The sequence below is a fragment of the Apus apus genome, chromosome 3, assembly GCF_020740795.1.
Source record: "Apus apus isolate bApuApu2 chromosome 3, bApuApu2.pri.cur, whole genome shotgun sequence".
Taxonomy (NCBI): Eukaryota; Metazoa; Chordata; class Aves; order Apodiformes; family Apodidae; genus Apus; species Apus apus.
Window position 1 is genome coordinate 16,485,396 of NC_067284.1, and position 26,389 is coordinate 16,511,784.

The following is a 26,389-nucleotide window of genomic DNA, read 5'->3' on the forward strand; positions in this document are numbered from 1 at the left end:
TCGATATAATATCCCTCTCTTTTGTGACAGGTAATATTTCTGCACATTAACTGCTGTCACTGGCCTGGTCCAACACCTTAAACATAATCGTATTTCAACAGAAACCAACATTATTGTTCTCACCAGCTTCAAAAGGCAGTAGAAAATTATTTTCTCCCGTCTATGTAAGAACAGAAGAAATCCATACATGCTGGGATTTAACTAAATTAACGTTCCTAACAATAACTTTCCATACAATTTTTCATACAATGAAAAAATGTGTCAGATCTGGGATAGGGTGTCATATGTTGATTGGAATAGAGAAAGAGGTCATGACTGAGGGACTGCTACTTGTATGCTCAGGCCCAGACTTTTTCTATGGCAGAAAAAAGTTAACAACTTGGCAAGAATGTCTACAATCTGACCAATTTTCCCACTGTGAGTCACATAGAGACCTTTTCTTCCAATAGGCACCAGGGAACCCCTTTTGATACTGAGATATGCTCCAAAAAACATGCACTGGGGGGAAGCAACTCTTTTTATAGAAACATGACAGTCTCTATAACAACATTTTTGGGAACAGGCTCATATACACATTTTTAATACATTATAAAGCTACTACAAGAGATAAGATTTGTAATCATAAAAGTCACCTATCTTCTGCTTCTATGCTTTTGTTCTCTCCTCCAAATACCTTCTTGCTGCTTTTTCACAGGATGGCTAAGAGGTTTGCTTGACAAGAGTTGTCTTTAGTTAAATCAGAATTAGTCACTGTACAGTCCTATCTGACAAAGTGAAAACTCTTTCAGCAGTTACAGAAACTCAGGAGAACCAGATATTTTGCAACAGATGTTGAATTCTACCAGTCTGAATCCTCTGCTCAGCCACGACTGACTAGTTACCATAAGCAAATTACTGTAAATGCAAAAGCAAGATGAATTTTTGTTCACAGTACACCAATTTGGAGAACACAAGTTTAACACAAAGAAAATACAAAAGATCATCAGTATCTTAAGCCTCTGGTATATCAGTTTGTGGAAACCTAAAATCAGCAGTAACATCTACAGCCTGTTGCCTATAGTTCCTTTTGTTTCTTTGCTCATTGGGTCAAAAAAGCGGGGGGAATGGGATGGGATTTTTTTAATTCATGGAATACTTTTCCCAGATACCCCCACACTCTTCTTCATTTTAAAATGCACATGAAATCCACAAGTCCCAGCTGTAGTTATTACACAATGTAGGGCAACATGTCTCTACTACCAAGCAGAACTGGAATGTTATATGACGCTGGAAGAATTCACAAGGTTACAACAGTCATTAAAGCATAAAATTATTGCTGCTACAAGTATTTTGCCCTTCTGCTTGAAAACTTTTTCCACCATGACACTAGCAAATAGCTTGATATTTCATTAAGTACATACCTATACAGTCCTGATTATCAACGTAACGCACTTCATTAACCCCCAGGCCTTCTTTTTGGTAAAGTTCTTGTTCCTAAAAAAAGCAGATAAATTGAAAAGAGAAAAGTCATCACTTACCATATATTTATTTCTTTTACCCATCAAAATTGTTTATTTAAATAAACCAAAACCCAGTTTTAAATACAGCATGAACAAACACATATTTTAGAATTTCCTTCCACAGCTTTATACATTCCAACTTCACTTCCTTAATGATATACCCATGCAATTAGATATTCCCACTAGGTATGAAATACTGCCAGTATCTGTATGTCTCATTTTAAGTAATGATTAAAAAAAAAGAGAAAAAAATGACTGTTGGTTTTAAAAAAGCCATATGTTTTTCTGGCACAACCAGATGTCACACAGTAGAAAAATAGTTTGTCGATTGAATTTTTTTTAATCTAAGCCTAATGTGCAATCTTATGGAAAGCAGTGCTGCCTTAAGTATCTCTTTGCTAAAAAAATAAATCCCCAAATATAACATTAAATGTAACATACCTCTTTCAGAATCCTTTCATTAAAAAACTGTTGCAGTTTTTCATTACAGTAGTTAATACAGAATTGTTCAAAACTGTTGTGTTCAAAGTATTCTGAAAAACATAATTCAAACTTCCATGATAAACCAGTGTTGTAAGTATTTATAGTACATAGTAAACAGGAGAAGCTTCACTGTGCTAATATTTAAAGATGTGTTCAGATCCATATCAGTTTATCCAATTCAAATAAAAGCTTTTACAGATTTTCAATTTGCACATAAGACAGATATAAATATACTGTGGCAGATCATATTTCTCAGACAGACAATTGTACCTGGCAACAAACCAAAGCAAGATGCTACCAAACAGTGAAACTGTACCTAATACAGCCCTCTCATGCATCCATGCTCCAAGAGGCTGGCATAGTATATTGTAGCTCTAAAGACCTGAAAACCAAGGGTTCCCTTTTTCCCTTTTCTTAGACCACCTTACCAGGGCTAGAGCACACCAGAAAACATGCCCTATTCTGAATCCCAGTGAACCAAAAAAGACATAAGCTTTATAGGAACCATCAATGTCCACCACTGTCAGGGAGCAACCAGGAGCCCAAAGTCCAGCTCTGAAACAGAGCTGTCCATCCACCAGGAAACAATATCTTAAATCAGAGACTTCATTTGCCTGTTTGTCAGTATGCAGTGATCTGAGGACTGAACAGGAAAACAGTAGGCATATGCAGTATTTTTCCTAGTTTGACTGGGTGGCCACAGTAAGATTCCATTCCAAATTTTTAGTCCTTCAAAAGGTGCATCTACGTAGACACTACAGGAAGCTGAAACAACTACAAAGGTGCCTAGTTTCACACTAATGCTTGTTAGTGTTATTAGGTCATGAGGAGAAGCTCTAGACCTCCTCTACATCCTTGTGTCTCAGGAAAACAAGGCTTTATCTCCTCTGATATCTTCTTAAGCCCTTTTAACCCAACCTACCCACCACCACCAAAAAAAACCCCTCCCACCCTCCATTACAGAATTTATCATTGAATATTTGGCAACAATAATAGACAGCTAGGAGATTAAGTATTTTTTTAAGTATACTTACCAAAACCAGCTATATCTAGAACTCCAATGAAGAAAGAAGAAGTCTCAAATGGAAAACATTGGTTTACCCTGTTCACTACGTGGTCAAACAGATGGCTATAAACTGTTTTAGCTAAGGCATCACGAGCATTGTTTGCTTGTTCCACTTTCAAGGGTACCCTAAAAAAACATAACACAGATCTTATTTTTCAGAATTCGCTACTCTGAAATACTAAGATTAGACTCTAAATTTTAAAAGACCCCTTCTAATTACTGTAATGTAGAACACACAAAAAGGTCTAGGCCCTGATAGGAAACAATCTTGCCAAGTTAGACACACTAGCCTACCTGTGAACAGAAAAAATAATGTGTCACTATCCCCAGTAGAAGCAAGATGCATAATAATATATATATATAGCTATTTCGTAAAGTCAGTATGACAGTGACACGCTTAGAATGCATATATTTAAAAGCACCTTTAACCACCTCATTTCCTGGATAAATACATGCCAACACTATAAAAACAGTTACACTGTATGCAGCTGAGGATGCACCTGCAGAAGTCTCAAGAATAAGGCAACTGACACAAGGAGAAAGCCTTAAGGAAGTGTTTAAGAAACAATGTGAAAGAAGTATGAAAAATGAAGTCTCAGCTTCATGTGATGATTGCAAATTGCCCTTAAATCCTAACCATGGTGCCAAAGAAGTCAAAAGCAGAAGTTATGCTTATAAAAATCCCACTAATTATCTTAAATAGGGGATTGAATGCACCCTCAGTAAGTTTGCAGGTAACATTGAGTTAGGTTGGAGCGTTGATCTGGCTGAGGGCAGGAAGACTCTACAAAGGGATCTGGACAGACTGGATCAATGGGCCAACTGCATGAGATTCGACGAGGCCAAATGTTGGGTCCTGCACTTCAGCCACAACATCCCCAGGCAACGCTACAGGCTTTGGGAAGAGTGGCTGGAAAGCTGCACAGAGTAAAAGGGCCTGGGGGTGTTGGTCAACAGCCAGCTGAACATGAGCCAGCAGTGTGCCCAGGTGGCTAAGAAGGCCAACAGCATCCTGGCCTATATCAGGAATAGTGTGGCCAGCAGGAGTAGGGAAGTGATCGTGACCCTGTACTTGGCACTGGTGAGGCTGCACCTTGAGCACTGTGTGCAGTTCTGGGCCCCTCACTGTAAGAAGGACACTGAGATGCTGAAGCATGCACAGAGAAGAGCAATGAGGCTGGTGAAGGGTCTGGAGACCAAGTCTTAAGAGAAGAGTCTGAAGACTGGGGTTGTTTAGTCTGGAGAAAAGGAGGCTAAGAGTAGACCTTATCGCTTTCTATGACTGCCTCAAAAGAGGTTGTAGCGAGGTTGGTCTCTTCTCCCAAGTTACAAGAGATAGAACAAGAGGTAATGGCCTCAAACTGTGCCAGGACAGGTTTAGATTGAATATCAGGAAATAGATTTTCACTGAAAGGGTTTTCGGGGCTGCCCAGGGAAGCGGTTGAGTCACCATCCCTGGAGGTATTCAAAAGACACAAAGATGCAGTAATTATGGACATGGTTTAGTGGTGGACTTGGCAGTGTGCTGGGTTAACAGTAGGACTTGATGATTTTAACTGTCTTTTCCAACCAAAACTGTTCCATTCTGTTCTAATATGTACAGAATCAGATCAAAATAGAATAAGACTGTCAAAGACCAAAACTCTCAAAAGGATTTTTGTATGTCAATTAAAAAACATAAATGCAAAGGGGAAAAAGATAAATTCATGGAGAGAAGGCCTACAACTTATGACAACTATGGGTACACAAGGCTTTGCAAACACTGTGTCATGAAATACAGATATATCCAATGTTAAAGTAAATTAAAAGGAGAGATTTTAGGGAGAGAGCCCTTGCTAATCATAGAATCATAGAATCCTAGGGGTTTGAAGGGACCTCGAAAGATCATCTAGTCCAACCCCCCTGCCAGAGCAGGGTCACCTAGAGTACATCACACAGGAAGGCGTCCAGGCGGGTTTTGAACGTCTCCAGTGAAGAAGACTCCACAACCTCTCTGGGCAGCCTGTTCCAGTGCTCTGTCACTCTCACAGTAAAAAAAAAATTTCTGATATTCACCTTAAACCTCCTATGCTCCAATTTGTATCCATTACTCCTTGTCCTATCACTGGTCATCACTGAAAAAAGCTTAACTCCATCTTCTTGACACTCACCCTTTACATATTTGTGAACACTGATGAGGTCACCCCTCAGTCTCCTTTTCTCCAAACTAAAGAGACTCAGCTCCCTCAGCCTTTCCTCATAAGGGAGATGTTCCACTCCCTTAATCATCTTTGTGGCTCTGCAGTGGACTCTTTCAAACAGTTCCCTGTCCTTCCTGAACTGAGGGGCCCAGAACTGGACACAATACTCCAGATGAGGCCTCACCAAGGCAGAATAGAGGGGGAGGAGAACCTCTCTTGACCGACTAACCACACCCTTTCTAATGCACCAAACAATCATGCATCAACTGATAAAAACATACAGGGAGGAACAAGGAGAAATAATATTAAGATTTTATCACACCAGTCCTCTTTGTCATGAATACAGGATGATGGACATATACCAAAAGCTCTTACAGTTTTTTTAAAATATCTCAGTCAGTTGGCTTAATAAAACAAATCACTTTTCCCTATATAAGATCCTATATTGCTTCTCCCCGTATACCCTGCCTCTTGAATCCTTGGTCCACCAGCATTAGAATAACAATAAGTAATAATCAAAGGTAGACTTGTCCAGCTGAGGTGGAGGATAACCAGTTATAGAACTTCTCAGGTATGCAGCAAATTCACGTTTAAAAAATACCTCTTATCTGAACTGTTAAAGTAAGCCCTATGTACGGGGTTCAAGATGTCCTGGCTGCAGAATTGCTCTATCGCCCCCTCCGGGTAGTTTCTCTACACAAGTACAAAGAACTGGCAGATCAGAAAAGGAAAAGGTAAGGAGACACAGCTCGCCCACATTGCATCACTTCCTTCACTTCCCAGGATTCAGAAGCACTACAATAACCCAAATGTATTAATTCTGTATTTTTTAAGGATGATATTTCTGACGTAAAAACGTGAGACTGATGGAGATCACTTTCTGTTGTGACTGGTAAATCAGGGACCCAGAGACCCCAGCTCACTAAGGACACCTGCAGCTACATTACATTAGATAGTAATTAGCTTTACACACAATCTTGTCTTCCACTAAGTATCTCCTGATTTATCTTAAGGTAACAAGTACTGACAGAAATCTTATCTTATAAATAGAAGGAAGGTACCTTTACATTCCATTCTGATACGTTTAAGAGATCAGAATACTAATTCCCACATGTCAGTTGCAGGCCTATTACATAATACAATACATATTTATGCTTTCAATTTATTTTTTAAAAGCATGTTAAACAACATGGCAAAGTCATACTTCTAGAGGATGTATTTATGAAATGTTCTTAAAAAAAAAAATAAAAAAATTCTGCCATTATTAAATAGAATTCTAGAGACTGCACAAAGCCCTACTGTTATTTTAAATTATGATAGTGTGCAACAGAAGCTAATGGAAACAACACATAACACTGCCATGTGTTTCACACAGCTGAAACTACAAAACCTGAAAATCATGCTGAAATTGCACTGAGACAGTGGATACAGAGGAAGCTTACTACAAAGTGACAATCAGCAGGAGTACCTTCCTCCTTGGGAACTTGCTTTCCCTCAGCTCCTCCTTTCCTCTGTTCTGCAAACTGACAAAGGAATCTCTTTCCAGCTCCTGTTTCCTGTCTAAACAGGAAAAGTTGTATTTTCCTTCCTCCATTTCACCTTCATCCCCTCTCCTCCACCCATCAGCTACTTGTAAGGAACAGAGAAGAAAAATTTCAAATTTTTCAAGCTATTTGCTACAGCTACATCAAAAAACTTGTGCGGTCTTTATAGTGATTTTTTTAGCAAGGTTTCCAGGGATCCATAGAGTCTGAGGCCTAGGACAAAGCGCTCTCACAGGTCGGATTTATCCTGTGGACAATTCCACGCAGTCCTCAAACATTTTCCGGAATAAATGAACTGCAATTAAAATATGTGTAATTTGCCCATAGCTGTCAACAATAAAGGGAGAGAGAGCAGGTGAAGGGATACCCATCAGCTACTGTCACTCCATATGGTTACCACTTCACAAATAAACTGGCCTGGTTGAAATAACCCTATTATCTGAAAGGCCTGCGTAATTAAAGAATGTAAGCAGTACATCTGTAATTTGAGAAAAGCTGAAGTTCCAAAAAGTGTAGGAAAATATATTAAAACCACAAACTCCATAATGTTTTTTCGTACCACCACAAAAAAACACAAAAAACACAACAAACAAACAACAAAAACACAAACAAAAAAACCCCAACATATTTTGCTAGAAAATAGACTCCAAAAGGCAGTGGAGGACCTGGAACAATCTAAGATAAATTTGTACACTGTAAAATAATTTACGTTGTGATTATGGAGTTCTAGTTTAGTCTTCTTGGAAAGGGAGAAACTGAATGAGATTAATACAATGCATTTACAGTCTAAGAGGAGTGCTGGATTTTGAATTCCAACACATAACTTCTGCCTGTAAACACACTTTACAGGGATGGCAAAAACATCAGCCTTCAAGGTGATCACTATGCCCTTTTTGGGAGACGAATAAGGACAGATAAATGTAGGGCAGCTGCCAAGTCTCCCAGTCAGTCAGTTGTACTTTAGTATTTAATAAAATCCACAGAGATAGCCTTTAGCATCACCCTCCCACTGCTCCTTGCTGGTTCCATTGTGCCCAGCAGAACAAAGCCTTTGTTATACTCTGAGCACAGTGATTTCAGCTGAGCTGTTTATTCACTGTGACCAATTCGGACTCACATGATCTACTCAAACACAAAAGGTTCCTAACACAGAGAGAGAGACATTAGTAGCTCTTTGGGTTGCTTGAACAAAATAAAACAATGTACTTGTCAGTACTCTAATATTGATAGCAATCAAATAGTTTTGAAATTACGCTACCATAGCAAAACCTGGTGATTATTTAATAAATACCTAAATCAGTTCAATCCACTTTCCTTGTACATGCAGTAAGCCACACGGGAAAAAGATATTAGTGTATTTGTTAGTATAGGTTTCCTTTTAGCTACACTAGTTTAGAAAACGCTAGAAAAAGAGCCTTAATGCATTAATCCTTTGAGATGGCAGAAGTCTTTGGAATTAGTTTCTGCCATCCACAAAATAAAACATTGGGGAAATGTAAGATCTGCTGGCACAAAAACATAGCTGACTGTGTTTGCAGTTTTGAAACAACACACTGCTAACAGTGCTCCAGGCTTATCACGATAAATATGCCAAACAGAAAATCTTTACAGTCTTAATCCAAAGTGAATTTGAAGTTGTAACAAAAATTGTATTTGTTCTTAAGAAACCTTCCTTGACAGGGTCACTTAGATATGGTGCCACTAAAGCAGTATATTACAATACACCTTTGCTTTAGTACTTGTTACATCCCACCAAACATTCTCAAAAGAAACATACAGACAGCCTTTATATATTTGTTGTGTGTACAAGAGCCAAAACTAATCTGTTATCAGAGGCTGAGTCAATAGTTCACTGAGAGCATTTACAGTGGGGTGCCATCTGAATCTGACATGGATGCGATTTGCTCAAACCCCTCCTGCTTGTAGTTAACACTTTCAGTAATTACGAATGAGGAAACTAAGGGTATTTTCAAAAAACAGTCTGATAATACTGAATTAAGAAAGCAGAAAATCTTAGTAACAAGATTAGCAAATGAAATTATTTTGAAAAATTTAAGATATTACCTAAAAATCCACAAGATAGATCTCAGTAAAGGAAAGTGTGTGGGAGTATACTTAGGAGACTTAAAAAATACAAATGCAAGATGAAGAATAACAGGGTAAGCAGTGAATCAACAGAGCAAGATCAGCAGTTACAGTGAATCACAAGCTGAATTAAGGAAAAAAAGTTACCAATTTTCAGAACCTGCAATTCTCATACTGCCATGCATCAATATAAGCGCCATCTGTACTGTGCAAGATATAATTGTCTACTCTACTGTTAGCCATAATCCTGATAAAGGCTCCTCTGGATTAATATATCAAAGATCTTGCTGTCAATTTTGCCATGGACTGGAAGAGAGAATATAGTAAAACTTGGAAAATGTTTGCCATTGGAGGCACTTAGTCCTGAAAGACTCATGCCTTCCTACATGTAAAGGCTGTTATAACGAGAAAGATTATTTTTAACTTTCCATACCACCTGATAAGGCAGCACGATGATAGCGACATAAAGCCATCAATTTCTAGTAGCTGGGGGGGGTGGAATTTACAACCACTTTCCAGAAACACAATGTATTACGAAGAGATGTAGATCTTGAGCTTCTAAATGAAGGCACAAGAACCCTTCCCCAGTCATTACTTACCATTTGTCACTGCATTCTAATTTTTCCCATGGTAATACTATGAAGATTTTTAACTCTTCAACATCCTGTCTTTCGAAGTACAGAAACTAGCAGATTACCAAGAAGTCTACTTGTTTGCTCAATCTAGAGACAGACCTCACAGGTCAGCAGCTATTCAGTAATAAGCCCATACGCACATAAAAGTTAAGACCCTTGAATATGAGTTCAATCAGAAAAGCTTCTGTGTTCTTCTAAAAAATGTGATGTCCAAACAGCACAAGCTGTCAGTGATGGTTTATTATGCTCAAATTTTAACTAGAAAGATCAGTTTCACCCTGGAGATCAGGACACAGGCAGTGAACAGTGTTTCTACCACAGTTACTTGTAATTTATCATTATTAGTTGGAACTAGGTAGAGATCAGATTATTCTCCTGCACAGAAAGAGCTCTTGACCACTGGAAACCTTCATTACTCAAACTCAGTACATCCCTTGAGGACTAAAAAAGTCAATGCCCTCAAGTGTTCAACATTTCATTCTAAGTCTGACATAAGCTAAGCATGCATTAACTAACTCCTGCCACCTTTGCTGGCCACAGTGACATGCCAAGGGTAAATCAATCACTTTTTAATTTGTTTCAGTCCACCAATTTAAGAAATGCTAGCAAATACTTCAGACTGTAAAACATAAAGATAAATAATAGTAATAAATTTCAAAAGATACAAATTATGCAAGGAATTTATACAAACCATCTAAATACAGATAATTAATTATGGTCTTCATACATTAAACTTCTGCTGTAATGTGCCTAAAGTTGCAATTCTGACTCAAGGAAATTAAAACAATCTGATTTATTCTACAAGTCAGTATGAAGCACCCATGCATTCTTCCAATGGTTGAAGCATGTTAATTAGTTTCCTTAAACAATTGATGCATTCAGCAAAACATTAAGAATTACTTCTTATGTGCTTAAAACTATTTAGCACCAAAATGTTCAGGTTTTGATGCAATGTTTCCTTTTACTCCAGGAAACACACAACCTAGAAAAATGTATGACACTGAAAACCAAATGTTAAAACACACAGTTCAGTTGCATGCAGTTCAGCTATCAGCCCTGACAGCTTGCATATTAGAAGCATCGATCCTTCTTTTTCAAGAGAAAATTTTGGAAGAAGCTAGAGGGTTTTGGTTACTATAGCGAAATTGATCATTTTCATAAAATTTGGTTTCACATTGCATTGGAATGTTATAATCAGGACCACATTTAAACATGTTTTTTGCAATTATTCCTTCTCCATGTGCATACAGAAATAAATCATTACCCTACTTCTGTGCCTAGAAAGATAACTTGATAATAGCTTCTTGTCAAAATGTAAGATAATGAAAAAGGCGATCATCACTCTTCGTTCACTACTTACTTAAATACTGAAGTGCTCTTAATATCTAAAAATAACCCCAAAAAACCAACAACAAAAACCATAACAAACCTCTCTCTTAAATTTATCCTGGATTTTTGGGATTCTGTGAAACAATATTCATTTCACAGTCAAATGGTTTTTTACCAGCAAAAGCAAGAACTGGCACTCTTCTGGATTTCCATTTGTGGTGGTGTTTTTAAAGCTGAAACTTGATTTCAGAAGAATTAGATGTGGCAAGCACACGGACTCTGATCACCCAGACACTGAGAAGGGAGGATGTACTATCTTCTAATTAAAACATCCCAGACCTAATATCACAGTGCAGAAGTCATGGGAGCACTGACGAGAAAGATGCATCCAAGCATCTTCTGAAATACTTTAGGCACAGCATCAACATTCCTTGGAACAGTCTTATCTGCTAAATCTGTTAGCATATCTCATTTTCTATATGGAATTAACTACAGACTGCTATACTTTCTTTGTCCCCAGACTGTAATCACTGAAGTGAGTGTTTATGACATGTGATAGCGACTTATTCAAAGCTGTTCCTTTCCTGAAAAGAAGGCCACTTTAGTCCAACATTGTACAACTGACACTCTTCCGAAAGAAAATTTAAGAAAAGCTCCCAAGGACCTAACAACAGCGACGAAACAAGCAAAACTGAGCATCTAAAAAAGCACATTTGGATCAACTGGTTTAAAAATAGCAATTTTTTAAAATCACAGCCCTGTTACAAATTTGTCACCTCAGGATTAACACTTGATGCAAAAGCCTAGCACGTTGTTTCCGTTTTGAAGGGACTAACAGGTCAGCGTGCTGGCAGCCTTCTGCACTCGCTTTTGTGGCACTGTGGCTTTGTACTCGTAAACCATTCCGCATTTCTAACACCTGCACTTGGGCTCACTGCGATTCAGTCCATACTCGCAAATGGTCAAGTGGGATTAGGAGCGAGGCCAGCTCTTCCCCTTTTCCCCGGGGATGAGAAAACGGGACAAACCAGGCGCCGGGAGGCGGATCCCAGGGCCCTGGGCGGGGCTGGGCTCAGCTCATCGCCCCTCCGCCAACATCCCGGGGGCGTTCCCGGGGGCATTCCCGGGCACTTCGTCTCAGCGGCGCTCCCGGGACCCGCGTCCCGTCCCCCCCGCACCCCCCGCCCCGGTCGCGGGACTCACTTGATGACCGTTCCTTTGGCGCCCCCTGCCGTGGTCAGCATGACGCGCGTGGTGAGGCTGCCGCGCAGGTCCTCCGGGTCCAGCCCCAGCAGCGCCGCGCAGCGCTCCAGCGCCGGCTGGCTCCGCGGCCGCAGCGTGCAGCCCCCTGCGGACACCCAGACTGCCGTCACCCCGGGCAGCCCCCACCCCCGGGCAGCCCCCACCCCCGGGCAGCCCCCACCCCCGGGCAGCCCCCTGCGGACACCCAGACTGCCGGCACCCCCAGACTGCCACCAAACGAGGCTGTAAAGCACGCTTCCCAACATTAAATCCATTTTAAATGGAGAAGTATCGGGGAAAGAAAGAAAGGAAAGAAAGAAAGGAAAGAAAGGAAAGAAAGAAAGGAAAGAAAGGAAAGAAAGAAAGGAAAGAAAGGAAAGAAAGAAAGGAAAGAAAGGAAAGAAAGAAAGGAAAGAGAAAGAAAGAAAGGAAAGAAAGAAAGAAAGAAAGAAAAGAAAGAAAGAAAGAAAGAAAGAAAGAAAGAAAGAAAGAAAGAAAGAAAGAAAGAAAGAAAGAAAGAAAGAAAGAAAGAAAGAAAGAAAGAAAGAAAGAAAGAAAGAAAGAAAGAAAGAAAGAAAGAAAGAAAGAAAGAAAGAAAAGAAAGAAAGAAAGAAAGAAAGAAAGAAAGAAAGAAAAGAAAGAAAGGAAAGAAAGAAAGAAAGAAAGAAAGAAAGAAAGAAAGAAAGAAAGAAAGAAAGAAAGAAAGAAAGAAAGAAAGAAAGAAAGAAAGAAAGAAAGAAAGAAAGAAAGAAAGAAAGAAAGAAAGAAAAAAAAGAAAAGAAAGAAAGAAGTATTAGAAGGTCTAATACCTGAAAACTCTAGCAATTTAAACCTTGGGACTTGGATGTTCCTGAAATCATCCAGGCTTCCTTGCTATGCAACAGGAGTGTCTGGCACTGCAGGCGCCTGGCACTTGCGTTTTCAGATAAGGGTATGTACGTTTTCCCAGATAAACAGCTGGGAGGTGTGTGTCCTGCTCTGCCCCACGGCCAGAGCTTGTCCAGCCACTGCAGGTTCATAGATCTAACTGCAGTGCCCAAACACTTCAGCAAAATAGAAAAATTATATATGCCAGGATTCCAGTATTAATTTCCTGGTGTTCTCAGTAAAATTCGTTTCTATGGTGAGTGAGGAGACCAAAAGGGATAAATAACTAGTCAAACAGTGCTTGAATTCCTTAACTCTATAATTACTCTAAGAAAAAAAAAAAAAAAAAAGTCCTTGAAAAACTAAGACTTTTGTGACTTGATACTGGAAGCTCTGAAACACCATCTGAATTGTAGTAAACAGCTTTTTTTTGGTGTTCTCCAAGTTTTGAAGCAGCAACAAAACTTCAAAGGGTCTCTGGTAAGAGCAATACTGCCAGATTAAAGCCTGTGTTTGCAATGAACATTTTAGAAGTTCAGTAATTTATTCCAGAAAAAAAACTGAATTTTAGCATTCATAAAAAATAAGTTTTCTGGTCCTCCTCTTCTCTGAACCCTGACTTTCCTCACCATCTAGGGTTCCATTATGGAAGCTTATGTTTACCTAAGTTTTTGCTGTAACTTTTTTTTTCCTCACATCCTAAAATACTTAACATGATCGTATTTTTGGAAGCCAAAAGACATAATGCCTTTCCCTATAGATGGAGCTGCTAACTTCAAGATGTTTTCATAACATTAACAAGAAGTTGGGCTTTTAAAAGTTATTATTAAAATACAAAAATGTCTCTCTATAGCAAACTGCATTGAACAATTACTTGCACAATTTCACTGAGAGCCTGCCTGTTTGATTTCAGGGCATGTAAAGAAGTACAACTCTAAAACAAACAGGTAAACTTGACTTCAAAATGCTATTAATTAAGACTGAATTACCTGTGAACACAAGGTAGCTTTCTAAAGCAGTAATTCACATGGAAAGGAATAATCTATGATCAAGAGACATTTTCAGTATTTTTTACAGAAAACAATTTGTTTCATCTGACCTGAAGTGCTCCCAGCTTCTTCAAAATCAATATTTCCAAGGTGAAGAACACCAGCCACTACTCTAAAGAGATCAAGTTTTTCTGCATCATCCAATCCAATCTTTTTCATTGCTGTGCACATTCTGTTAAAATCTCCATGATCATCTAAGAGTGGATCCTTCAAGGAACCTTCCTTGAGATACTATAAAACAAGATAAACCAAAAACTCAGTAAGTGATTTTAAAGTAAATGTAACCAATTTTTTCCAGTCAAGAATAAACCATATCAAAAAACATAGAAAAGCATGCCAAACTAAGTGGAAAGAGCTCTTTATATAGTACAGGCTTTGCAAGAACCCTGATTTGTTTTAATTGGTTGATAATTCTAAGCATGATCTTCAAACTTCAGCTTCTAAACAAACTTGAAACTATCTTCAGAAAGCAGAAGTCAGAGAGGGTGATAGGTAATGACAGGGGAATACAGAATAGAGAGCAGTGAAAAAAAAGGTTTTGGTTAAGGAAGCTATCAAAGCACTTAGAGGAGTGCTTCTAGCCCCAAGCAGTAGAGTAAGATGACAAAGTCTGACAGGCCATGGGAAAGGAGTACAGGACAAATCCAAGAGTGATCCCTATCCTTAACAGACTTATTTAGAGAAATATACTTGTTAATGTTTGCTGGTGATTAAGAAAAAGTTCTGTTTGCAGTGCTCTACAGGTTAAAAGAATACCAGCTACGTTTTTAAATGCCAATTTAGTATTTTGCTGACTTTCCTAATTTAAATACATCAAAAGCCATTTTAATTATTAGTGGTTTTAAACAGTAGATAGTAACACACCTGCATGCAATCAAAAGACTAACTGAACATGCACAGACTGATCTACAGTTTTACAATTACTTTAAAATGTTTTCATCTAAAAAGAATAATTAACTTTAAATAGAAGCCTTGTTAATGCCAAATAAGCTGACATTACTTTTATTAGAACAAAACACCACATGCATCTGAAAAATTCACTTCACACAACATTTAGACACATCAATAAAATTAAACTCCATCTTAATTATGTAAAATGATCACCTCATCTTCCTGATAAGGAAAACACAAAAATAATTTGAGTATTAATTGACTATTACATCTGCTTTTATTAATATAAACAATCATAATATTTTTACAAAACTGAGCAATGCAGTATCTTTCCAGTATAAGTGGCTAGACTAAGTTTAATATCATTGAAATGTAATCATTTATTGCACCTTCAAATTGACATGGCTGTTAACATACAAGTCTGAGAGCAACATATGTTCCACTATTTCATGTCCAATACATATTTTCAGAACTATTCTTTCAGTATGTGTTATTTTAGACAAACACTTATTTCCAATCAAGTCTTTTAGAGGACATGTTTTAGGACAAAACACCCATCTGTAAATCATTTCAGTAACAGATTCCATAGGTTCATCTTCCAGTAGTAAGAATAAATTAGTAACTTCACTACAAGTCTTAGTTTAAGGCAAATCAGGTAAACTGAGGCAAAACTCCCAACTATAACATAGGCTATATGCTTGACAAGATTTGAGTATCTGCCAGCATTCTGCCTCACAGTAATATAAAATCAGCATTTCTATAGCTCACTCTCCACCATCCCCGATTGTAAGAAATAGCCTACATTCAAGCAAAAGAAATTGGCATTATGTGCTGAGTGTTAAAAGATACGAACACCAGAAATCCAGCAACAGACTTTATACAATGTCGATCTGAGCAAAGGAATACACAGACACACACACTGTCTTTTATAGCTGGGTAAGCTCTGTAGAAGCTCAAACCCAAGTTCTCAAAGGTAAAGGAGAAGGCACAGTCATTGGGGGAGAGAAGCTCTTGAGTAATCTTATCTTTCCATTATTCCACATGTACATGCAGAATGGCCTGCTACTAAATCCCAAGTATGGATTTAATTAAGATTTGAAATATCTTCCAGCTATACAAATGAAAAAATCATACTTTAGGTATTAATAGATTAAAACTGTATTTGAGAGCAGAGCAGAAGTTTAATGAAGTGTTTAAACAACCTCCAATTCACATATACTATTAATTCAGATTACATTATTTTGTGTCCTCATATGAAGAAGCTCAAAGGCTTAAATGCTACAGATTCTGGTAATTCCAGTTTTTAAAAGTGTAAACAGAAATGGAGCAAGAGGAAGGAAGCGTTTAGTAGTGTCACAGGTTCTTCCAGGAAATGCCATGCTCTGCTTAAGTAACTGTTTATAGCAAGGGGACAATAAAAAAAACAGTAAAGAACAGAGTGTACTGGGAAGGGGAATATACTTGTGCATGAAGTAGGGTTGCACTAATGCTTTATAAAACAGTTTGGAGCATCACTTTAAAAATCCAGACAGTAAAAATGGCACTGTTTCTGACCTATTCCTAGCAGTATTAAGATTTGAAAAAAAAAAAAAAATTGCAAAGTCTTAAATAGATGATTGTTTTCCACAGAAGACAAGCTGGATCATTAACTGTTATATATGATTATAATAATGAAAAGGAAACCATTTTATCTACTGTTCATTCGGGGTTTTAAGATGCATGTTAAAATGTATTTCTAGGACTGAACTCCAAAACCAGAGTTCTGAATATACCAGCTTTGACAGTACCCCTTTAGACCTATAAAGATGTGTTAAATGAACATCTCATTCCACACTGTAAAACTGTAATCATCAATTTCAAATCCATATGCATTAGTTAATAATATAACCTAACTGAAGATATAAACATACCTCAGGACTCTTGCGATTTTGCAAAATCTGCTTGTCTGTTTCTTTGTTAGCAAAGTATCTGGTACAGCCTCGATTTAAATACTGTAACAATAAAAAAGTGGAAAGGCATACTTAGAGACAGAAGTAAGAAAAACATATGCTTTTATTAAGGCTTGCTCTACTTAGCTTAATTTAATCATATGATACCAACAACATGCAAGGTATCCAGAATGAATTCCTTGAAAATGTATGTATTTACATCTACAAAATTACAGAAGTGCAACAGTAACACACTGTCAATTTTGACAACTAAAATACTTTTTGACACAGAGGGATATTAATTTCAGTAGTCCTATAATCTTTTCTTAATGTTTGACTCTACTAAAGCTATTAATGGAGCGTGGGTTTACAGAAAAGACAATCAAAATTAGGAACCAAGAAAATAAATTTTCTGACTTATGTGTAATACGAAACTTTACTCCAGCAAGCTGTACAGAACATCAGAAAAAAATCACATTAGTCTTTGTTTTCAGCAACATATAGGCTTTCTATAGCATATCCATGGGTGAGATGGGTAGGATCAAATAATTTTTGGTACTAAGTCCAGTGTGGTTTTACAGTCATTTTTTCCTCACCAGTGAAAAATTTCTGTAGGTAGTAAGACATAATGTATTAAAATGCTTGAAGAGTATTAAGGGTTTATAACATGATACAAACAGAAGCCTAATTCAGAATCTGGCTTCTGATATCCATGTTGTCTAGTACAAGGAATAAACCGGGCATTCAGATACTGACTGACATTTTCAGCAAAATGGGATCACCAGCTTTTTCTTTCTGATTTGTTCAGCTGAAAGCAAGAACTCTGTCCAAAAGCTTGGACAGAGCCCTTTGTCTAAAGGAAGTGAACTGATTCTATGCTTTAAACAAAGAAGATGTTTTCAACTAGGTGAACACAGATAATCTTCCACTTTGATTAAAATTTATATGCAAAACTGTAAAAAAGAGATTATTCTTCAAAACATTTTTAACAGAAGTAAACTAGGTGAAAAATTGAATAACAAAGTGACAAGAAACACTGTTCAAAGTTAGCTTGGTGTTTAACAAAATACTGAAAAGTTTTAACAGCCATTAAGAATGCACAGCACAGCATATTTTAAACACAACAATCTATTCCTGCATTACAGTCTTAGTAACACAGTACCAGAAACTGGGAGTGGGAACTGAAAAAGCTCGGATTTTTCAAGAAGAGTGTGTGGAAACTTATGTGACAGGCTGAGAATGTGAACCAGCATGGCTTTCAGTAATAACCTTCACAGCAGACATTTAATCACGTAACAGCTTTCATTTGAAAGCTAAAAGCTCAAAAAAATTTACATACTAAACCAGGAACAAGTTGTATTTTTAAAGCACACAAATACACAGCTTGAGGTTATTATAGATAGCATATTAATTACATTGTACTTTTTTTTCTTTTAAACTCTGAATTATGATAGTCCATTATAACATCAGTGACCCAAACATAAGGCAACCTGATTTCTCTCTCAGAAATTAAGATCTGAAAAATATCCAGCTTTTCATCTCCATTAACTATACTCCAGGTACAGGTTTACTGTGCAGCTGATGCAAAACTGGGACTTCAGGGATGAGTTGTTCTAAATAATCAATTTAAGAGTAGGATTTTTTCTGAATGCTTTTCTTGTCTAAAAAGTTAGCATTAATATAAAAATACCGATCAATCATCAAACCTTGCCTCATATAATATCACCATTTGTTATTAGAAGCTTGAAAAATGGTATTTCCATGAAATTTGGACCAGACATGCAGTCAAACAAAAATGCACAAACATGACACAAGTGTGATTATTCAAAGCCATTTTGTGATAAAACCTGAAGCAGCAAAAAAGAATGAATAATAATAAAATAATAGTCTTGATAAAAGTAACACAATTGCAAGAAAATTAATATTTTACCTTTTTTCCTAAAAATTTCCTATAAAGTCATACTTCATGAAAATTTAGTGCAATATGACTAATAAACTTTACATGTATTTACCTTAATTTACATACAAAAAGATAAAAATTATCCTAAGTTGATTTTTTTTCTTAATTATAGGTTATCAACTTTAACTTCAGAACAAGAAATTTTTTAAAAATATTTCAGAAGTGTTAGATTTTTTATAATTTTACACACAGAGTGGATCTTTTACACACAAGGAACTCGGAATCCAAATGCTAACTTATGGTAAAGGCATAAATACTTTTTATGGAAATGAAAGTACCTGCTGCAAACTTAATAGAAGTCAAAAAAATTATGTCACTGTGTGGTAAGGCTTGTGACTGTAAACTCTTTATAACTGAAACAGACAAGTGAGTGCCTTCTGTACTGTACTGCACAGCCTGATTTTTAGCAGGTTATAATTCTGACCTTGACATCTACAACCTTGTGTGCTTTCATGAATGGAGTTTTTGATTAGAAAAAAAATCCCCAAGAGTAGGCACACAGCAGTTCCAGAATTAAAAACCTATTAACTAAAAGAAATAAGTTTAAATGGAAAAGTGGCTGCACAATAAAATATATGTATTTTTAAATTTTGTTCAAGATGTTAGCTTTAAAATATCCAAGAGAATATTGCACAGAATAAAAGTAAAGAAGAAAGTTTTGAAAACTAGCTCTGTATTATATGAAAATAAATAGTGTTTGTGGTTAAGTATTGTGTTTGTTGGATATTTCAAAATAAAAGCTTTCCTCCTAGAGAACAGAGCATTTCCTTCTTAATAAGAATCAGATCAATTTTCCGTTGCCCAACTGAGTACAAATAGATGAACTGTAAGAAGATACAAACTAAGTATTTAAAGAAAGAATATAAGGTCTATAAAGGGCTCTCAGAACACCTTTTAAGAAGTAAAAAAACTTGTCCTAAAATACTGCCATAGCTTTTAGGGAGCAAGATCATCTAGATAGCACAGTGTAAGCGAATGATGTGTGCAATATTGGAACTGCAGCTCTGTGCCTGCTCCCTGGCTCATCAGCATGCAGACTCCAGGCCAAGAGGCAGCAGCAACCTCTTGGATCACCAGCCTACACCCACTTCCCCACGATGCCTGCACTCATTTAGGTGTCATCTGTGCAGCCACTGCTTTGCACAAAACCAGTAGAAGCTTTCTATCTTTAAGGCTTCTAGTCTTCTAGTACAAAAGATTGTGGGGGAAGTAACAGATAAACACAGAACAACTTGTATTTAGAAATCCAAGCAGGCAGATACAAAGAAAATAACCCAGTAATGCAATGTTAGCAGTGCTCCTTATCCTGTTTAAGATCAAGGAAGTCTAAAAAGATGACAGCTAGTTAATTTATATCCTAGTAATCGCACATGCTCTCCAGGGTTGTGTTACAAAACCCTTCCAAATCCATGGTAGGGATTTGGTCTGTGTATTTTAGAAATACACAAAATTCTGCTTCCATAAGACTCCAAACCAAGCATAAACCAAGAGACAGTGGAGAGATGGAGACAAATGAGAGAACACAAGCAAACAACTGACCAGTATCTACCAGTAGAATTTGATTTCCTAATATTTTTATTTTCAATGCAAGTCAACAAAACTCAAAGCTGTATTTGTAGATATTTACAATTCAAGTGTAGCTGTCAAAAGGAAAAGAAAAACAAAAAAAGCCCACTGATATATTTACATAAATAGCAGGAATGAATGACTGAAGGCAAGAGTCTTCACCTTACTAGTAAAATTGGTGGTGACAGTATAAGATCTGAGTAGCATTAAAATTAATTTGAAAGGGACACCAAAAAGCTTACTTTGAAGACAAAGAGAAGGGATAATCAGGAAAACAATGAGAAACAGTTATATCAGTAAAGCTGTGCTGGTTGGATAAGATTTCTATACTGTGTGTTCCTCAAGAAAAATAGTACAATAATTGAGATTTAACACACAGAGAAATTAAAAGAAAATTTTAAAATAAGGGAAATGGGGTTGCAGTCACTCAGGCAAACAGAAAACAGAGAAAAAATTTTGACTGACAAGAAGGGGAAGAAAGCCAAAGGAAATGTCATGTCGTTTGTTCATCATTTCTGAACACAATTCAGTGAAATCTGAACATAAAGAAGGGGAGGAGAAAGCAGCAAAGCTGGGAGAAAAAGTCAAAAGTTAAACTGAAGTAGTAAAACCTTTCAGTGGAAAAATGGGAGGAAAAGAATGCAAGACCATAATGGTAGGACAGAAAGCCAGCCTGATTGTGGGATTGCTATGAGAAATGTAACACAAAATCAGGGTTAATCAGGAGAAACCACATAATCTCAGGAAAGGGCAAAAACAGTGAAAATAAAGCATACATAGAGAGAAGAAGGGAATGCAGTAAACAAATCAGAAGTCACAAGAACAGGCACACTGGATTGAGTTAAAAGGCCCATACTGTCCAAAATTTTCTCTTCAACCATGATCTCCAATTCACCCAAGGATTTTACTGTTTCTTTCTGAGCTGGGATGACAACACTTTGTATGCTGTTTTCAAATATGGATGTACTTGGCAGCATAACTCACTATTTCATTCTCCCTCCCTTTGCTAAAAACTCCTAAAATTCTACTCTGCTTTTTCCCTGCCACTGAACATTAATGTGAAGAGTATGCATAATGATTCAAGCCTTACTTTCCCAATGTTGATTTTAAGTTTGCTTTCACTTAGGTATAGTTAGGAGTATTACTACTCATTCAGCACTGCTTTTATTTGCATTTTATTGGCTTCTCCATTACTTGACTGACTAGACTAATAACGGGTTGTGGAAAGATAGCCAAAACTCAGAAGGAGTAAGTAGTCCTCAGGAAAGTATAAATTAGGTGAAGAAAAACCTAAGAGGGAGGAACATGCTTTATGAATAGAAGTAACCTTGGCAGAAAGAGCTGAGCATGGACTTTGGGTCAACTGGAGATAAAAGGGTGAGCTTTCAGTTGAGGGGTATTGGTGGGTCTTACAATGTAACATGGAGTGACCAAGAATGGCAGAGAAGTATGATGAGAGGAACGGGATCAGCTTCAAAGCAGAACAGTACAAATGAGTAAAGTGTGACAGAAACAAGGTGAAATGGAGTAGAAAAGACAAGTGACATGAAAGCACGTAGACTGGGACAGAGAAGCACAACAGCCTTGTCATCTTGGTGGGAAATGTAAAGGAGGAATAATTTAAGAGAGAGAATTTTGAGGCAACTCCTACATCTTCCTAAACACATGGCTGGACTAGGAAGAAATAAATGCAGTCCTGAGGACTGAAAGGATGGGTTGCACACAGAACAGTTACACCTCACACTTTACTCCTCTAGAAGAACCTGTAACAACTTTGCTAGCAGATTGGTATGCAGCAGTACATTTTTGGAAAACACAAAGATTCCTCGATTTTAAGACAGAGAAAAAATAGAGGAAGTCTTCCAATAAGGAAAAATAGCAAGCAGCTTTATTTCAAGATCAGATTTAACAAAAAACTTCTGATTTTTGTAACAGGAAAGAGTCTGACAAGATAACAAATGAAGATTTTAATAAGATATTTACGAAAAATTGATGTATGCCAACATGAACAGCTTTACAAACACTGACTGTGATACTCACCCTGAAGTTGTCAGGAGAGCTTAGAAACAGTTTTTCCCTAATGTCTTCTGGAGCACCAGCACAAAGCCTGTAAAATATATGATAATTCCTCTCTTCTTTGCCTTGCACACAGATCCTAGATTTCTCCAGAAGGTAATGTGATACAAATCCTCCAACCACTGAGTTCTAGAAGGAAAAATACATTTCTCATTATCTGAATTATTTTTATCATGTGAGGTTCAGAAGTTATCAATTTATGTTTGTCTAATCACGGCTCACTCAACAGACACTGCTCTAAAGAATATTAAAATATATTTACACCTAATACATATTAAGCTTAGAAAATAAACCTTTGCCTTTACCATAACTTCTCCCCCTGGCTCATATATTGCATAGACACAAATTCCTCTTTAAAAAATAGCCTGCTTCATGCCAACAAGTTTAAATCCTTGGTAGTTCCTGCAAAGAGCCTTGGTACAGCCATCCTTACACTTTCTGGATGGCAGTAGGTGCCATTACAACCTTCTCTAGATGCATTTCTCTGAAACACTTGGGAAGGAGAAGGAAGGTTTAAAATTTAAAAATACATATTTGGACATCTTAGGCAGACTAATTATGAGCTAACATTTTCTTTCAAAAGGTTACACTTTTTTTCTGAGATTAAAGTCTGACACAGATTTTGAAAGCCATTGGCTGGCTGGCCTATGATGAAATTCCCTGTGCCTAGACAAATCTTAATAGCAAGGAAATTCCTTAGCTCATGGCCCTTACAGCAAGCAAGAAGGACTTACTGACTGACAAATTTGGCTATGGTTATGCAGTCATTCACTAACTCAGGAGGCTCCAGTCTGTACTTAAATTCTTTTGAAAAATCAGACCTAAAAAGATCACCACAAAGTGAAGTCTTGTCAAGTGTATAGTCTTGTAAAAAAGGGACTCAAGTAAACAGGCTGATCTTGACCTTGAAAGCTGAAACAGGCTTATAAGCAGTTTCTGATGAGTGCTGTTTGCTTCAGCTGAAACAATTAATTTGAAACACCATGTAAGTGTTGACAGGCAAGTTGACAGGTCATGCATCATTCCAAATAGAAATCTGGGGTTTTTTCCCTAAGTTTATTAACATGCACTGGACCAACAGACAAAAATCCCTCTACACTTAACAGAATTTAGTTATTTACTATCTGAACTATTAACCACAGATCAGAAGTTTAGTTTAAAAATCAAGGAATGAAAACTTAGGAAAAGACCACAAGCTCAAGACCAGATGATAAGCTTAAACTCTGCAGGCAAAAACTGCAGAAGTTTGATTCTATATGTCCTCAATCAGAAAAATGTAGAGGCACGTACATAATCTCTACAGGAATCGTTAACAGACGTCTCCCGCTTGGACAGCGATACAGTCTTTGTTAACTGTGGAATGTGTGTATACATATGTTATGCAAGCAAAACTACACCCAAAGACAGAAAATTCTTCATAAGATACACAGTGAATAGTAGTTCTGACAAAAACAAACAGTTCTATGACTTCTGCCATATACATGATACTAATGTGAGGTCCCAAAATTTCATATAAATACATAATAACATAAATAGTTTGAAGGATTAAATAATTTAAATATCTTTTTACCTGTTTATATCTAATATGCAACACACACTTATTTGTGCATTAAAGGAATGCATAAATAGTTAAGAGCAAGTAAGCTACTCTTTAGATATGCCTTTCCACAATTAAGGGAACAACATTTATTCTTCTTTGGAAGTCCTAATGAGTTGAGCCACCATTTTCCAGTAGTGACACAGTAGTGTGTGGCTTTGCTTTTCCTTTCAAGGTGATAGACTATAAATAAAAACTGTAAGCTAAAGTAACTATCTGGTGCAAGATAAATAAGTCTATTCAGCCTACTTCCAGTCTTGCATTATCATTTTATGGCCAAAAAAAATTATCACTGGTTATCTCTATCTAAATTCTGGTACCTTTTCGTTGAAGTGAATTTCCACAAATTTTCCAAAACGACTGCTGTTGTTGTTGCGAACAGTCTTTGCATTTCCAAAGGCTTCTAGCAGGGGATTTGCTGTTTAAAAAGACCCAAGAAATTAAAGTCTTAAACTTTGATCAATAAGCTAACAAAAAAGATCTAACAAATGCGTACTAATTATTCAGTGAACTTATTGGGCATAAAGTTTGAAAATTAAAGGAAAAATAATATCTACTAGGAATCATCAGGTTTTTAAAATTTGACTAGATATACTGTGGTGGATCCTACAATTAAGTACTGAAATATCAGACAGCATTGCTAAGTCTTTGCATCAATACTGTAAGAAATTCAGAGACAAACACTGAAAATTATGCAGTGGTCATCTTCTACAGCAAGTAGATAAATTACAGATACATAAACTATACAAGACAACACACAGTTTGACACTTCCCAATGAGTTTTTATTCATAACATTTAAACTGCCCACTTATCTCACAGAAAAATGCCACTTAAATGTCATACATGCAACATGGTAGATTGATTAGGAAATTAAAAAAACTATTAGAATACTGCTTTGATTTCATAAACAACTTTAAAATGCCCTTTCCAGTTAGGTCAATTAAGTGACTGAGGGATTTTACTTTTTACTAGCTGCAGTTTTCAAGCACCTTAAAGCCCATACAGAAAGAATGGCAGCAAACTGAAGCAGATCTGTATCTCTCTCTCTACACATCATACACTGTTTAAGCAGTTTGAAAATGCTTAGTAGTTATGAAACACAAAGGCTCTGAAAGACTGCATTTACTAGCTCTGGAGATCAAAGAAAACTGATTTACTGAATTGTAATAACAATAAAGCATTGAAAATAACTTTTTAAAAGTTTTTTTAAAGGCTTTTATCTAAAAAATATGCAATGGAAACAAAGTGAGCAGAAACTCAGATGTAAAGTCCACTGAAAGCCATCTACAGATCTGCTCCTATGAAAATTAAAGAATGAAGGAATAACTATAATTGGAGAAATCGTGAATGATAAAACATGATTTACGAGGATAACATCAGCATTAACTTTTTTGCTTTGACTAGGATTTCACTTTTTTTAATATGTAAAGATTCTGAAAATGCCAGTCTGACTTTCAAAATTGATTTCTTAAGAGATCTTCGGTAACTCTTTAGGTATTTTACATAATATGAACAGTTTTTAAGAAGTGATTGTGAATTAAAACAAATTGCAAGACATCTTTCAGATATGTTAAAGGTTCCTCTGGTAATGCTGTAAGTGTGCTCATTAAAATTGTGCCCCAAAAAACTTCCAGAAGTCATGCATCAGATGTTGGTTTAGATTTTAAAAAGCAAGCCTTTCTAAAAGTACCTACAAGTACCAATTAATTTTATGGGATACTGCACCAGGCATTATCCAACTCCTGGCCACTCTCCGAGTTCCTTCAGCACACAGTGGATTTCACTAAGGAATTGGTTTAAACAAACCTTCAGCAACAAGAGATTAAAGCCCACAGTAGTTCTTTTGAATAATCCAGTGGCTTGAATTTGAAAACAGAAAATTTAAAGAAGTAAAAATGTTTGGTTTAAGTAAAAGACAGAGAGTAATGAAATGCCAATATAAATATCATTTATGCTATAGAAGACTAAAACTGACATATGAGGCACTATTAGATTGGCTGAGGGTTGTTTTTGAGACACTTATATTTTCTCAAAAAGTTGTTTTTTATTCAATTAGGAAGTGTATGATCAGCAGTCTCTTCTGACCTTGTTTGGGAGTCTGTTATAAACACAATTACAGTGTTAATCCAAATTATGTGCTTTATAACAGAAAAGATGTAATAGAAAAATTACCCAGAACCATAATTTAAAAGAACTTCCCTACTTTATCTGACTTTGATAACTTTGATTCCTCCTCCTCTGATGAGGAGGAATTACTCTTTCCTAATATAATGAGAACTACTCTTATCCTTGCAGATTTTGTACAGCATAAAATCCAGTCCTGGGTACACGTGTGACATTGAACTCAATCACACAAACATTTTCAGGATCAAGGACTATTTGACTCTATAC

General features: G+C 36.8%; 1 protein-coding gene across 6 annotated transcripts in view; it reads right to left on the bottom strand.

Annotated features, from left to right (window-relative positions):
* The window catches only part of MYO6 (myosin VI), a 113,693-nt gene that overhangs the window by 37,924 nt on the left and 49,380 nt on the right, over positions 1–26,389 (bottom strand). For all 6 annotated transcript variants that reach the window (XM_051613938.1, XM_051613937.1, XM_051613935.1 and 3 more), the window contains 8 exons: positions 24,318–24,415; positions 22,365–22,529; positions 16,781–16,861; positions 14,030–14,210; positions 12,025–12,169; positions 3,017–3,174; positions 1,941–2,032; positions 1,401–1,473 (listed from right to left, as the gene is read on the bottom strand). In XM_051613938.1, the coding sequence (XP_051469898.1) occupies positions 1,401–1,473; positions 1,941–2,032; positions 3,017–3,174; positions 12,025–12,169; positions 14,030–14,210; positions 16,781–16,861; positions 22,365–22,529; positions 24,318–24,415 (993 nt within the window). The remainder of the gene's footprint in view (positions 1–1,400; positions 1,474–1,940; positions 2,033–3,016; positions 3,175–12,024; positions 12,170–14,029; positions 14,211–16,780; positions 16,862–22,364; positions 22,530–24,317; positions 24,416–26,389) is intronic.